Source organism: Peromyscus leucopus, chromosome 11 (genome assembly GCF_004664715.2).
Source record: "Peromyscus leucopus breed LL Stock chromosome 11, UCI_PerLeu_2.1, whole genome shotgun sequence".
NCBI classification, from domain to species: Eukaryota; Metazoa; Chordata; class Mammalia; order Rodentia; family Cricetidae; genus Peromyscus; species Peromyscus leucopus.
In genome coordinates, this window is record NC_051072.1 from 49,145,146 (window position 1) to 49,158,598 (window position 13,453).

Here is a 13,453-nt window from a genome sequence, read left to right on the forward strand (position 1 = left end):
TTCATACAAGTCATCACTTGCCCCTTTCCCCGAGGAACCGTGTCCGGAAAGAATAATAATCTGTCCTTCACTGTGTATTTCATATGCATATATGGTCAGAAAAGGCACAACCCATTGCTCTCCCAGTTTATGCTATCACTGCAGAAAGTCTCTTGGGTGCCCTGCCCATAGGTCTTAGTCCAAGGGTTCTGAACTATTAATATTTTAGACTAGGGGAGTTCTTGAGGTGTGTGGTAGGGGGCTCTGTGTTCTCTGAGATGTTTACAGCATTCCTGGTCTCTATTCAGGAGATCCCAATAGCAGCCCCTTAGCTGAGTGTCAAAAATACCAACAAACATTACTAAAGGTGCCTCAGAAGGAAACGTCTCCCATTGGAGAAGCACCGTCTTGGGTTTTACCCCAGGCTCCCCCAGAGAGCTGCCACTGGTGATGCATGGTTCCCGGTCTCATACTAAGGGTATTCCCTGGTTGTGGTAGTGGGAGGTCCCCACTTTCCCCCCAGGGTACACTTGAGTAGAGAGAAGTGAGAAATATTTAGATAGAAATACAGAGGGGAGAGAGAGAGATAGAAACATAGGATAAACTGGGCGGTGGTGGTGCACGCCCATAATCTCAGCCCTCGGCAGAGATAGGTGGATTTCTGAGGCCAGTCTGGTCTACAGAGCAAGTTCCAGGACAGCCAGGGCTACATACAGAAACCCTGTCTCCAAACAAACAAACAAACAAACAAAACAAAAACATAGGATAGCCTCGGGAGGGCCTGGATCAAAACCCTCCAGCCCCTTCTGGCTCTGCTAAAGGGCTTTTAAAGGAATGCCAAGGGGGTGGAGCAAAAGACCTCCCCCAGCACAGCCAAGTGCAGACTCTTCTGATCACCTGGTGACCATGCATGTGGTCAATCCATCTCTTAATGCAGCCCTGCTGAGTAAAGCAAGTTCTGATCTCACTAGGAAACCTCTGTGGGCCTCCACATGGTAGTATGCTAGGAGGAGGCCCACAGTGCCACCAGCCAATGAAAGAACGGGGTTCACAAGTATGTACTTGACTGCCATGGCCCTTGGAGGAAGCAGCTGCGGAGTGCAGGAGACTACTCTTGGAGGGCCCCCAGCAGGAGGGAGCCTGCCCTGCCCCCACATAATTGTGCCCTTCCCTTGGTTTTCCTCTTTCCCTGTTGAATTTCTCCCCCCTTTACCTACCTTCTTTGGATCACTCCATTTGAGTCCTTGTCTTCTAGCCTGCTTTTGTGTGGGAGGTTGTGTGGGGGTGGGTATTCCAAACAAGGACCCGCCAGTCTGAGCCGGCTTGACTCCGGCTCTCCGGCCCATTGAGGGTGGCCTTGGTGCTTCTAAGGCTTTGTTTTCATACATGGGGGAAGCCCAGCTGCAACAATACTCACCACGTTCTTATGGGTTAATTACCACACTGCATACAAAGAGTTTAATATGCTATCTGGCTAGGAACGATCAATAAATATTAGCTTTTGCTGGGTGTGGTGGTGTAGGCTTCTGGATTCTTCGCTTTCTAGTTGTCTGCCTGGAGGCAGGTAAGCAGGTACGTAGGATACAAGTGGGACAGTGATCATTCTGATATGCTCTCTCTCCCTGTAAAAACTCTACCGGACAAATTTCACTGGGTCTGAATTACAGGTTTCCTTGTGCACGTCAGTAGTTCTCTTTCTTTCTTCCTTTCTTTCTTCCTTCCTTCCTTCCTTCCTTCCTTCCTCCCTCCCTCCCTCCCTCCCTCTCTCTTTCTCTTTCTCTCTCTCTCTCTCTCTTTTTGACACAGGGTTTCTCTGTGTAGCTTTGGAGTCTGTCCTGGATCTCACTTTGTAGACCAGGCTGGACTCGAACTCACAAAGATTCACCTGCGTGTGCCACCACCGCCCGGCATGTCAGTAGTTCTTTTGGGAGAGAAATACAGCTCAGTCTTCAGACTTCCAACCTCAGAGGAAAGTCTACTCAGTCACGGTGATTACTGTTCTCTGGATACAGTACTTTAGAAGGGAAGAGCTCCTGTCTTCATGGAGTTGAAGGTCTGGTGGCACTCTCACTGGTGAGTTCAGAGAATTCATTCAGAATTCACAAAATGGACAGGAGCTGACTGCAAATGTGCCCTGAGGATGGTTCATAAAAACCTAGAGGGATGAGGGTGGGCTCTGGGTTCGATCTCTTCAATTCCATGGCAGTGGGAAGCCAGGCAAGGAAGCACTTAAAATGAATATTCTCTTCTCTTCACTGGCTCCATTTGATTCCAAATGGTGCCCACTTCTCTGGGGCACACACCTGCCATCTCAGTATTTAGGAGGCAGAGGATGGATAAGCTCGAGCGTGAGGCTAGCCTGGGCTACACAGCAAGACTGTCTTACCTACCATAATTGAAGAGCCCAGAGACAGGGAAGACGGACACAGAGCAAAGCCGAAACCTGACTCACTTTGGTATGTCAGGAGCTCCAGATTGAGTCTCAGGAAAATGGGCCTGCCACAGTGATGTCTATGTCACGGGAGGCCAGGAGAGCCGGCAGAGGGTCAGATTCCATACAGGCAGAGGAAGCATGCCACTCAAGGTCATCAGAATGGAGCAGGGAGAGGGCCCTTAAGTGGTGGCTCAGAGCTCACAGGAGGAGATAGTCCTAACCTCAGTTCACTGGCATGGGTTATGAGGGCCTCAAGCATCTCTAGGCAACAGAGGCAGATGGTGATAGCCCTCGTGGGTTGCTTCTCTGCCAAGCCCGTTTCTACATCCTTTGTTGTACACAGGCAGGAAACCTGCCTCCACCTGAACCTCTCTCTGACTGTCCCCACTCAATGACCCAAATGACACGGGCTTCTAAAAATGCTCCTTACACCCAGTTCTAATTCCTTGTTCCTCCTCACCAGCCATTTACATGTACTTATTTTCTGCAGTGGTTAAAGGTTCCCCAAAGGGCATCATTCAGCTACAGGGGTCATGTATGAAATAAAAGCAGAGAAAGGGACCTCAAACCTGAGACCTTGGGTAGTTTGCCCCAGCTTCTCCCAGATTGAGCAAGGAGCAAAGTCTGTGCTGGGCTAGGTTATCAAGGTTGTCCACTGCACAGAAGACGTCAACGGACGGGCAGAGGGCAGCTACAGCTAGAAGCCTCACTTGTCAAGGAAGAGAGGGTATCACAGTTCAGGAGACAGGTGTGCGGGAAGGCATGGTGGACTGGAATGTCAGGAGCTCCTAGGACAGTCACAGGGGACTGAGGGGGAATTCGCAAGCTCCCGCCGCCAGGGCAGTGACTCAGGGACAGGAATGTCTCTTTGAGGGAGGATTGGAATTGCAATAGGGGCATTGGGGAAAGAAGAATGGAGGGAAAATTAGGAGCCAAAGAATGAACAAGATGCTTCAACAGCAATGGTCATTCCTTGGCCGCCACTGGATTTCTCCTGACCTATAAAGGAATGGCCAAGAAAACCCTGCCTTGGATAAACCAGGATGCCAGCCCTGACTTTTGGTGATGAGTCAGTGCTACCAGCTGGGAGGACCCTGGCTGAGGTTAGACATGGAGGGCAGTGTGGGCTGGGGCAGCAGCAGCTGAACTTCGCTTTATCTCCTTCCTTACAGCATGGGGATAATGGTGCTACCTCCCAGGGCTCAAGATGCTGGCACACCGCAAGTCTCTGATGACTGTGAGTAATGACTGTCATGATTACACTTGTCATAGTCTGATGGAAGAGGCCTAAAATGTGCTGTTCAAAACAGTAAGAAAAAGGCAGGACCCTCTCCCTCCTTTTCACCAGAGATAAATGGGCTGAGAGGATTTGGCGTCTTTATTTCTCCAGGTTTTGATAGAAGAATACAGCCTTGAATAAAGATGCACCACTGCCCTGAAAGGCTACATCACACAGCAGCCGAGTCCCCGAACCTCTAACCGAGAGGCTTCCCGGAAGATTACGTCCCACCTTCTGACCGTCTGCACTGACTTCTGTCACCTCCGCACTTCAAGTTCCATCCCTTTTCTCCTTTAACAGAAAGGCTTGCTCTAAAGTTGTCTGTGTGTACATGTGTGCACACCGCATGGACCAAAGGTTCATTTTACGTCTCTGACAATGTGTGGGAAAAGTTACTCCAGTCAGGCCACAAGGACCTCACATCCAGGGCAGTTTCTCTCAAAAAGCCCCCACATCTCTAAATGTCACCGTGGGTTCCCACAATCAGAAATCTAGTGAGGCTGTGGTCTGGAGACCTGTGCTGGACTTCTCCCAGAGGGGAAAGAGGAGGGCGTGGTGTGGTGGGAAAGGGGTACCGGGAATGTGGGAGCACCCAAGGCCTAATCACCAGGGTATCTGCACTGGTCGGGACTATGGGGCACAAGGTCTCAGGACATGCAGCCTGTGGCCCCACGTGCCTGGGCAAGGGCCAGAAACCGGTCAAACTCTGTGCTGCAGACCCGATCCCTCAGCTGCAGCTTCTTCCATCTCCCTCACCAGGTACTGAGAACGTTCCACACTCTGTGCCCAGGACTCCACTGTGAGCCCCGGAAGCCCGTTAGAGATTTTAGGTGGAGGCTTTGGCCAATCATTTGCCACTTCCTTAGTTCCCCGGCCCTTGACATCTGGATGGGCAGACAGTGTCTTGACATGCAGCACACGGTGGCTTTCGGGCTATGCATGGCTTGCTGAGAGAAAAGGAGAAGCTGGCCAGCGCAGGCTGAGTCCATCTGTCTGTGCCGGACACTGGGCTGGCCCACACAGTCCTCCAGCAGGGCTGGCCCGCGGCGCTCTAGGCTGCAGTCTTGGCTGCACTCAGGGCCTGGTATTCCTGCTTCGATCTCTCCCTCTGCTCCTGTTCCCTCTGGATCAACTGCATCCGCTCCAGGTGCCACTCATGCAGTTTCTGCTCATAAGCAGCCAGGTCCTCGGCCTCACATGCGGGGAGTTTGTCTTTGACAAGCTGGGTGGTCAGGGTCAAAAGGCTTTCTCCCTCAATCCTGCCCAACTCCTGCAGTTTAGACTGAGAGGCCTGTTGGAAACAAAGGGACAAAAATTAAGATAAGGGAGCAGGTGGGAGAAAAAGGAAATGAGAGGCAATTAAGTCCTCTGCTACCCAGCCACACAATCTGCTCGCAGGAAAGGATGCTTTGCAGGAAGCGCCCAGGCTCTCCTCCAGGTGCAGCTGCCTGGAGCTACTTTCTCCAGCTCGGCAGTTACTCAGAGATACGCAGCGCAGCCACGCGCGTAATCACACCACCCTGACTCACAGAGTGCAACCCCACCGCCCACTCCCTGCGTCCTTTTCAGCTCTTATTTAAGCCACGAGGACAGCAGGGGTGTGACACACATGTCCACGCCGGCCTGCTCCTAAGCAAGCAGTGAGCTCTGAGGAACAGGACTCTAGGATGCAAACAAGATGGCGGAGACTTCTGAAAGCAGAGCCAGCGCATCCCTGTCTTTTCATTTAACTGACTTCAGTGGAGTCCCTACCCTGGGATTCTTCCAACAGCTGGAACTCATTTCAGGGATTGCTCACTAATGCTAACCAGCTTTCTGAGTGCGGGCACGCGGCCGGCCTCCACCTGCTGCGCTCCCCTGCAGCTTGGCCCTTACCTCCTGCCTGCTTACAGCTCCATCTGAGGTGGCAGCCAGTTGGGTCAGCCCGGTATTCCCGAAGAAGTACTAAAAGCATTAATCTACTTAAGTGCTTCAAGATATACATCACCAGAAAGTGGCTTTTAGGCCTCAGCTGCAGCTTAGCAGCAGATGTCCATCCACATTCCCATCCCGAGGGGACGTAGAGGACAGGATAAGGCCTGGCCAGCAAGAACGGTGGGAGGAGGAAGGCCGGTGAGCTCCAAGGAGCCAACAGGTCTAATTACAGAGAACTAAGCCCCAAACGGATTACCTCAGACTAATGAAAATCAGCTAACAGGAAGAAAAGGAAATACAAACTGAAAATGGTTTCTTTCTGACATCATTTTCCAGGTAGTCTGAAGCCAAGGAGATAGCCAAGGACACCAGAATAAAATCTCAACTGTGAGGGAGCAGAGTTTTGCCCAAAGTCAACTCCAGCCCCGACAGGCTCAGTGCTGGGTCGTGTTAAGCCGAGGCTCCCCTACCCAGGCGTCGGGTGAGGATAAGGGAGCCCCGTAGGGTCTACCACGGCTAAGGTCACAGCCAGCAGGCTACAAACATGTTTCTGTTCTGTTCGGAATTTTCAAAAAGCGTCCTGTGGAAGTATGATGGCTGAGAGGTTAATGAAGGCACAGGTCTCCATCCTCGGACGACAAAACTCGGAACTGTTGAAGAACGTGGTGAATGAGAATCTGCAGGGTGAAGGAGGATTTTCTCTAAGCTTTGTACACTGACAGGCAAAGTTAGGAGGAAGGACTGTGTATAAATTCTCCACTTTGCTTTGTTCTTGGGGTATGATAGGAATGTTAATTTTTTATTCTCAGTTTCAAATTACAGAGAGAAGCTGGGCGATGACCTCGCTTACAGAAGTCCCGAGAGAAACAACTGTCTGAAATATAATGGGATCCCACTATGATAAGGGAGGCTTCCCATTGCTGGTTCAGAAGACACAGACTTACGGGTAAGAATCCAGCAACATTTCTCCCTACCCACTGTGCAGAGGTCCAGCGGACCAGCTGGCATGGAGGAGGCATTTTTACACTCATAATTATAATTATAATGACTTAATAATTAGAAAGGAATTCTTTCTCTTTGTATTAAATGAACAAGAAAGAGGCATGGAGGAGGACCATGGATCTTCTTCCCTGACACTGACGGCAGAGGATCTTAGGACACAGTTCAAAGCCAGCCTGAGTGCTCAGTGCTGTTCTGGAAACCTGTTTACATGTCATGAAGTGTCAGGCAGTATCTCTAACACCCCCCTGAATAGCACAAAGCTGCCAGCCACCAGCCATAAAAGATGCCTGAATCTTATCTCTGCATGCTGAAAATGTGACTGGTGTCTAACTGGGTTTCCGATCGACCATATTTGGTGTAGCGTAGAGAAAGGACCAGACACTCCACCCTGAGTGGAAGTCAGGCCCTTGTTAAGAGGAGGCAAGGCATCATCCACCCGTCAGGCACATATGAGGGATCACTGGGGATGCCATGCTGCCTTAGTGAACAACACTGTGACTGATTAGCTCAAGTACAACTCAGAAAAATTCCACCTGTTTCTCTTAAGGCCACAGCCTCTGGGAAGCAATACACATGCAATTCTCGCTGTGCTTTTTTAATGCCTTTGTGTGTGACTGGTGCAGGAAAAGCCTGCCTGTCCATCACCAGAGAGAAGCGTGCTTATGCACGGCTGGGTGGGGCTCAATTGCTGCTCTGAATCACCTTAAATCGCTCCAGGTATCGGGGGAGCTTGGAATGTTCTGGTTCCTCGATGTCTAGCTGCTCCACCAGGTCTGCTGAGCCCAAGCTGCCCTCAGCGTCCTGGGGCTGTGGCTCCTCTGAGGCCTGGTCAGCTGGAGAGGTCAGCACCGTCAGGACTCCGTCCAGCACACTGAGCTGAGGGACACAAAGAGGGTCAGTGACATCATCTGTTTGGACTTTGTGAAGGTCAGAGACAAAGAAAGGGAAAGGGGGGACCCCCAAGACTGAGGATACCATTGTGGGAATGGCAGGGGTTCCTGGAATGCCTGAACATGCAGGAGGTGCTGGGTTCAATCCCCAGTGCTGCAGACAAGGAAAAAAGAAGGAAACACAACAACTCTGTACATCAGCCATGCCCTCTCAGACAGCATGAAGAACTCAGTATAAAACAAAAGCTACAGACATGAGCTAAGAATCACCTGTCCGAGTGATTAGCACAATGGTAAATTGAGTTTGTTTGTAATTAGCCAGGTAGGAACCCAGGAATTACGTTTGATGGGCACTAAAGGACCTCCCCCACTTTCATGTCTGTCTTTGGAGTCGTCTGGAATTGGGACAAAGGGAAAGAAAAGACCACCATAGACCACAAACAACAAAAGGCTATTCTGAATGCATGGGGAAGCCACAGGCTATGGGCACCTCCCCTCTACCCCCGGGAAGATTCAGCTCACAGAGTAGTATAAATTAGGGATCAGTCTAATCCATAGAAGCTGCTGGCCATGGCCGGAGATGCACACAGGAAATTCATTTTAATGAGGGGGTGTCTGTGACTTAAATAGTAAGCAACTGAAAACAGGGAGGGTCTTTTTGTCTGGCTCTCTTACTCCCCCGCCTCCACCGTGTGGTACACCCCCCTTAACCCACACAGGGCTTGGTCATTAGAGATGGGAAGGAAATAGCAGCCAAGCCTGCAGAAGCACCTGCTTGGATGCTGATTAACTCCATCAATGTCACAGGAGAACAAAGCACCAAGCTCCAAGGCTTTATTGCTGCTAATACTTTACGCGCTATATATCACATTCTTGTTGACATTTGAATATATTCCTATAAATTAGAATAAAAAGAATGCAAAGTTGGCTGAAATTAGAAAAAATTATCCCTGGTGAAGGATGTGTGCATAACTTGTGTTTTTAATTACCAACACTGAATACAGCCAGCTTCATACACACACACACTTCCAAGTGTGTATCCTTGGACATTTCCAAGTGTGTATCCTTGGTTATAACGACTGGGAAAGAATGTGATGGATTCAGTCAGCATGACTGAATGTAGTCTCAGTAGGTACCGGACTGAGTGTCTCCTGACTGAAATGCAAGCTTCGGGTGAGCCTCAGTGTGTTCAAGGTCAAGTCCACACAAATGAGTGGCTCCAAGGCCACCTTTCATTTTGGGAAGGCAGTGTTTGGGCCTCTCTGGACGGAGCAGCAGGGCCGGGAGGGAACAGCTCGGTGTTCGATGTAAAGCCGCTGTAAAGCCACCGTTTCCTAGTCTGGCTGTGCCTAGGGAACTCAGTGTCGGGGTTCAGGTGACTGAGAAAAGAACTTTGGCACAGGTGGGAAGACAATGTTTCAGACAGGCAAAGTGACAGGACCATGTGACACAGACAGCATCAGACATGTACCACAGGACAGTCCATGGGAAGGAAGACCGACGAGTCTTCTCCAGTATCCAGGTTCTGTGTGGCTGATGAAGACTGACTGGGTGTTCGTGTGTCTGCATGTGGACTTCAGAGGACAATCTCAGGTGTCACTCTTAGGCATTTTCTGCTTTTTTTGTTTGAGATGGGGCCTCTTGGCTTGGAACCTCGCCGAGTAGTCCAGGCTAGTCAGCCAGTGAGTTTCCAGCGATCCATGTCTCTCTGCTTCCCAGGCTGCCATTACTGAGACTGTAGCATGCACTGCTGTGCCTGGCTTTTTGGGTGCTTCTGAGCATCTGAACTCAGGAACTTATACTTGGGAGGCAAAGACCAAGAGCCAAGGAGTAGTAAAGAGAGTTGCTACCTAGTCTTTCCAGACTACATGAGGTATAAATCTACCAAGATTATTTAATCTTTCTTACGCCACCTTTAATTCCCTTTGGATGGGGGTATGGGATGGTGAAGAGGATGGTGTTTATTGAGCTGAGTTTGAATTTCAGGGGAGGGGACAGTTTTCCCCCTACATAACGAGGTATATGAATGAATCAACAATAACCTTATTTCCCATTGCCTTCTTGTCAGTAACATTGTGGTTTCTTTTCCTCCTTTTCCACGGAATAAATACCAACTCTAGACAAACATAGAGAGCGGGGGAGGGGAAGCCAAGAGAACAAATTCGAACCACCCAGACCAACAGCGATGACGCCATCTGACGGAGTGGGGGTGCAGGAACATACCGCTTCTCCACACAGCCTGAGGTCTTCGGGGGAGGAGGCCACCCTCTCCATCACTCGAAGGGCTCTGTCAAGGTAGCCTGGTGCCCACATCAGAGGCATGTCGTGGTACACGGCCCGCAGCCCTCGCTGCAGCTCCACCTTTCCTGTGGCCAAAAGAACCACGAAGACTCCTCAGCTGGGTCTCCCGAGCATGTCTGCAGCCAAAGGCTGGGGAAGGCACCAGCAAACACCAGCCTAGGTGAGGGACCGCAGCCTGACATTTTAAACGCAAGCTTTGTGAATTGGTTTTACGTGTTTCATCTGCCTGGAGATCCACCAGAGCCCATGAGTCACTGGGCTGAGGAACTGTGAGAGGCTGACAGAGTTTTTTTTTTTTTTTTTCTACAGAAGGCTGCCCTGAAGACACAAGAAGACGGAAACACTATTTTTGTTTCAAGGCCAAAACCTTCCCAAGGAAAAAAAAAAAAACTTAACAACTTTCCTACTGTGAAAATCCTGTGAACATCTGACAATGTCCCTCTGCCAGGAAATGTGTGACAGGTTTTAAAAAAAGCCAAACGGGCAATCTATTGTCTTTATGAAAAGAGAAAGGAAAAAACAAACAAACAACCCCAAATCTTCTTTTCTTTGTGTATTATCAGTTCTTAAATCAGAGTCCTAGCAACCTTCTGGCTCTCGGGGCCTGAATTCCCCCTGGGTCCCCCAAACCGTCATACAGGCTGTGGTGGGGTAGGAGGATCCTGGGAAGTCCAGGGGCCTCGGCACCAGGGACCAGAGCCCTCTAAGCACTGGCGAGCAAAGTCACCTTGAGCAGCTGGGTCTTAAGTCTGCCTCCAGCCATCTTTCCTGGAAGGAGGATTTGGGAAGCCATAGGAGGATACCAGCAGACAAAGCTCCTCAGGTGACGGCTAATTTTAGATCTTTAAGGTGCTTGGGCTGGACGGGGATCATTCTGGGTTGCTGGCCTGAGTCCAGCGAGGGGGCAGAGCAGACACAATCAGAGCAGGGATGGGGCGGGGTGTTTGATGGCATGGCTGCCTATCACAAGGGACCAGGGCCTCTACCCATAAACAACAGCCAAGTACATTTTCTTAGCCTTGCCAACTTTCTGAATGAGCCATGCAGTATAGCAGTCCTGAACATTAATCTGAACACAAAAGGGGAAAATGCAAATCAATAACTAAATAGGAAGCAAATCAGCAAAATGCAATTTCAAACAAGAGCTGCAGGCTGGATATGGTGTCATACACCTGCAGTCACAGTGCCTAGGGAGAGGACACAGGAAGACTCAAGTTTGACATTAGCCTGGGCTATGGCAAGAACTTATCTCTGAAGGCCCAAAACCAAGGCTGAGGATACATAGCTCGCTGGTAAAGGGCTCACCTAAGATCTTGGGTTCAGTTCACAGCATCACATAAATCAGGCATGCCTGTAATTCTAGCACTTAAGAGGTAGAGGCTGGAGGATCAGAAGTTCACAGTATTCCTGTGTGACTACACAGTGAATTCAAGGTCTGCTGGGGATTCATGTCTCAACCAAACAACCAAAAACCCCAAACAAACTCTCCAAATAAAACAACAACAAAACCTTCAGATCAAACTAAACAACAAAAAAGAGTGAACACTCTGGGTTTAGTTTGCTGGCCGGTCTGACAAATTGAGAGACAGGGCTCTCGGTAGTTTATATTGGGACCAGCATCCAAGAACCCACACTCTATTTTGTTGGTAAAGCTTTGACAGCAGAGAGAGAGCTACACCTCAGAAAGACAGGCAGACGCAAAGAGCAAAGAAAAGGCACTCTCGGCGGAGGCCTGCCTTCTGAGAGAACGGGGTGGGATGGGGATCTGATGAACCCCTGTGACTGGGGTGCACTGGGTGCAGTCAGGCTGGATGGTCTGCCCAGACCCCACACACCCGAGGCTGTCCTCTGCATGTGCCCCACTTCCAAAGCAGTGGCACCAAAGTCACCGCTGCACCTGGTCTGTACACTCACACGGGGCCAACAGGGGCTCCCCCAGAGTGAGCTCTCTGAAGCTCTCCTCCCTCACCTGAAACGAAGAAGTCAAAGCCCAAGCTGAACGTGACTCTATCTGACCTCCGGGACTAGAGCTGGACACTGTGAAAGACTGACTAGTTCTTTGGACAGAGTGCCAGAACGTTCTTTATGCTTCCCTCTTCCTCCACGGACCATAAATGAGTTTCACTACAGCTGACACAATCAGTTCTGACCCTGTCACTGGTGACAGGTCTTATGACATCTCTTGACTGTTCATAACTGTAAGGCCATGGAGGGCCATTTTGTTGTCTATGTATGTGAGTTATAACTCCATCAGTAAATTTAAATGGCATTTTAATTTTATGATGAGACAAAAAGCCATGGCCACATCTCTCCACAAACAACAGCATTAACACGGCTCACTTAGCTTACCGAGAAGCGCACAGCCGTAGAGTTGGGAGCTCAAGCCCACTGTGTTCTTCTGTTTTAGGCCTGGAAGCAACAGGGACGCCCCCAAGTTCCTCTCTTCTTCCCACTGCAACAGAAGACGGCAGATCACTGCCTATTAAAGCCATGGGTACTTCACGCAAAATGTGAACCTTTTCATGACATCAAATAGCTTGCATTTAGTAAGCTTATGGAAATAACCAAGTTGTATAGAAGCTATCCCAATACTATAAATAAAAGGTATTTATATTAGAAAAACGTCAGAACAGAAATGCCCTATATATAACTCAAAAGATTCCTAGCTGGTGAAATCATGAAGTCGTTTTGGTTTTCTTCTTCGCGTTTCTCATTATTTTACTTTTGGTAATGAACCAGTGCCTTTTACAGTCAGGAAAAAGAAAAGAAAATAGAGTCCACTCCAGCCCCACGCTGACTTGAGAGCATCAAAGAGGCCCTGCATGATGTCGGCTTCATACTACACAGCTCCAGGGGGAGGGAGAAAGAACACTAACAACATAGCAACCGTAGACTCCTTCACACTGGTAAAATAAGTACCACCATTAAGTTGCTTTTAGATAGATTTGTGCCTCTTGAAAACAAATTAGGCAATCAGAAACACTTAGTGACTATGTCTTTCAACCTAGGGTGTAAATTTGTACTGCAATAAAATTGAAGTCTTTTGAGACATGAAAAGAAAAAAAGGAGGCAAAGTCACAAGCCTCGCTGAGGCTGCCACACACCAGTAACAAATGCAGAGCTCGCAGGAGGTGCGGCAACAACCCAGACACCAGGAGCGGTAATCCTCTGGATGCCCCACACAGCCAGCGCTGCAGCCCTTCCCCAAAGCACACATGCGGGCTGCACAGTCTGCCCCAAGAACTAGGGAAGAGGCAGAGAAGGCAGGAGGTCTGCAGCTGCAAGCGGTGCCATGGAGCGAGGCTCTGCGGTATTCAAGGTCCTGACCATGACTCCTGCAGTTCTTGAGATTTCCCTACACCCGGGGAAACAGTGGGTCCCCCGGAAAGGAAACTCCACATAGGCTCCCACAGGGCAGATAAGGAGGAGCTGCTAATTAAGGACCTGGTCACTTTTCCAATGCAAACCATTCTGGTTTTTGTGCATGTGCTGGACAGCAAACCCAGGGCCTTACGCCTGCTAATGTACCACTGAACTACACTTCCCAAAGCTGACACTATAATCTAGACAAGTTTGCTTCTCCCCTGACTGAAAAGTGGGTCCAGTCCAGAGTAAGTAAGAAGCCTTTTCTTATACTTACTTTTCAATTGAATT

General features: G+C 49.6%; 1 protein-coding gene and 1 long non-coding RNA gene across 2 annotated transcripts in view; one reads left to right on the top strand and one right to left on the bottom strand.

Moving 5' to 3' along the window:
* Positions 1-3,773: 3,773 nt before the first annotated feature.
* Positions 3,774-13,453, bottom strand: part of Mrps27 (mitochondrial ribosomal protein S27) — an 82,023-nt gene continuing 72,343 nt past the window's right edge. The window contains exons 8-11 of the mRNA XM_028871712.1: positions 12,149-12,251; positions 9,722-9,864; positions 7,311-7,484; positions 3,774-4,983 (exon numbers count right to left, since the gene is read on the bottom strand). Coding sequence (XP_028727545.1) covers positions 4,744-4,983; positions 7,311-7,484; positions 9,722-9,864; positions 12,149-12,251 — 660 coding nt within the window. The 3' untranslated portion in view covers positions 3,774-4,743. The remainder of the gene's footprint in view (positions 4,984-7,310; positions 7,485-9,721; positions 9,865-12,148; positions 12,252-13,453) is intronic.
* On the top strand, positions 9,869-10,174 carry LOC119088725. Its single transcript, XR_005092425.1, has 2 exons — positions 9,869-9,959; positions 10,109-10,174. It is a non-coding gene; the product is annotated as an uncharacterized LOC119088725 (long non-coding RNA).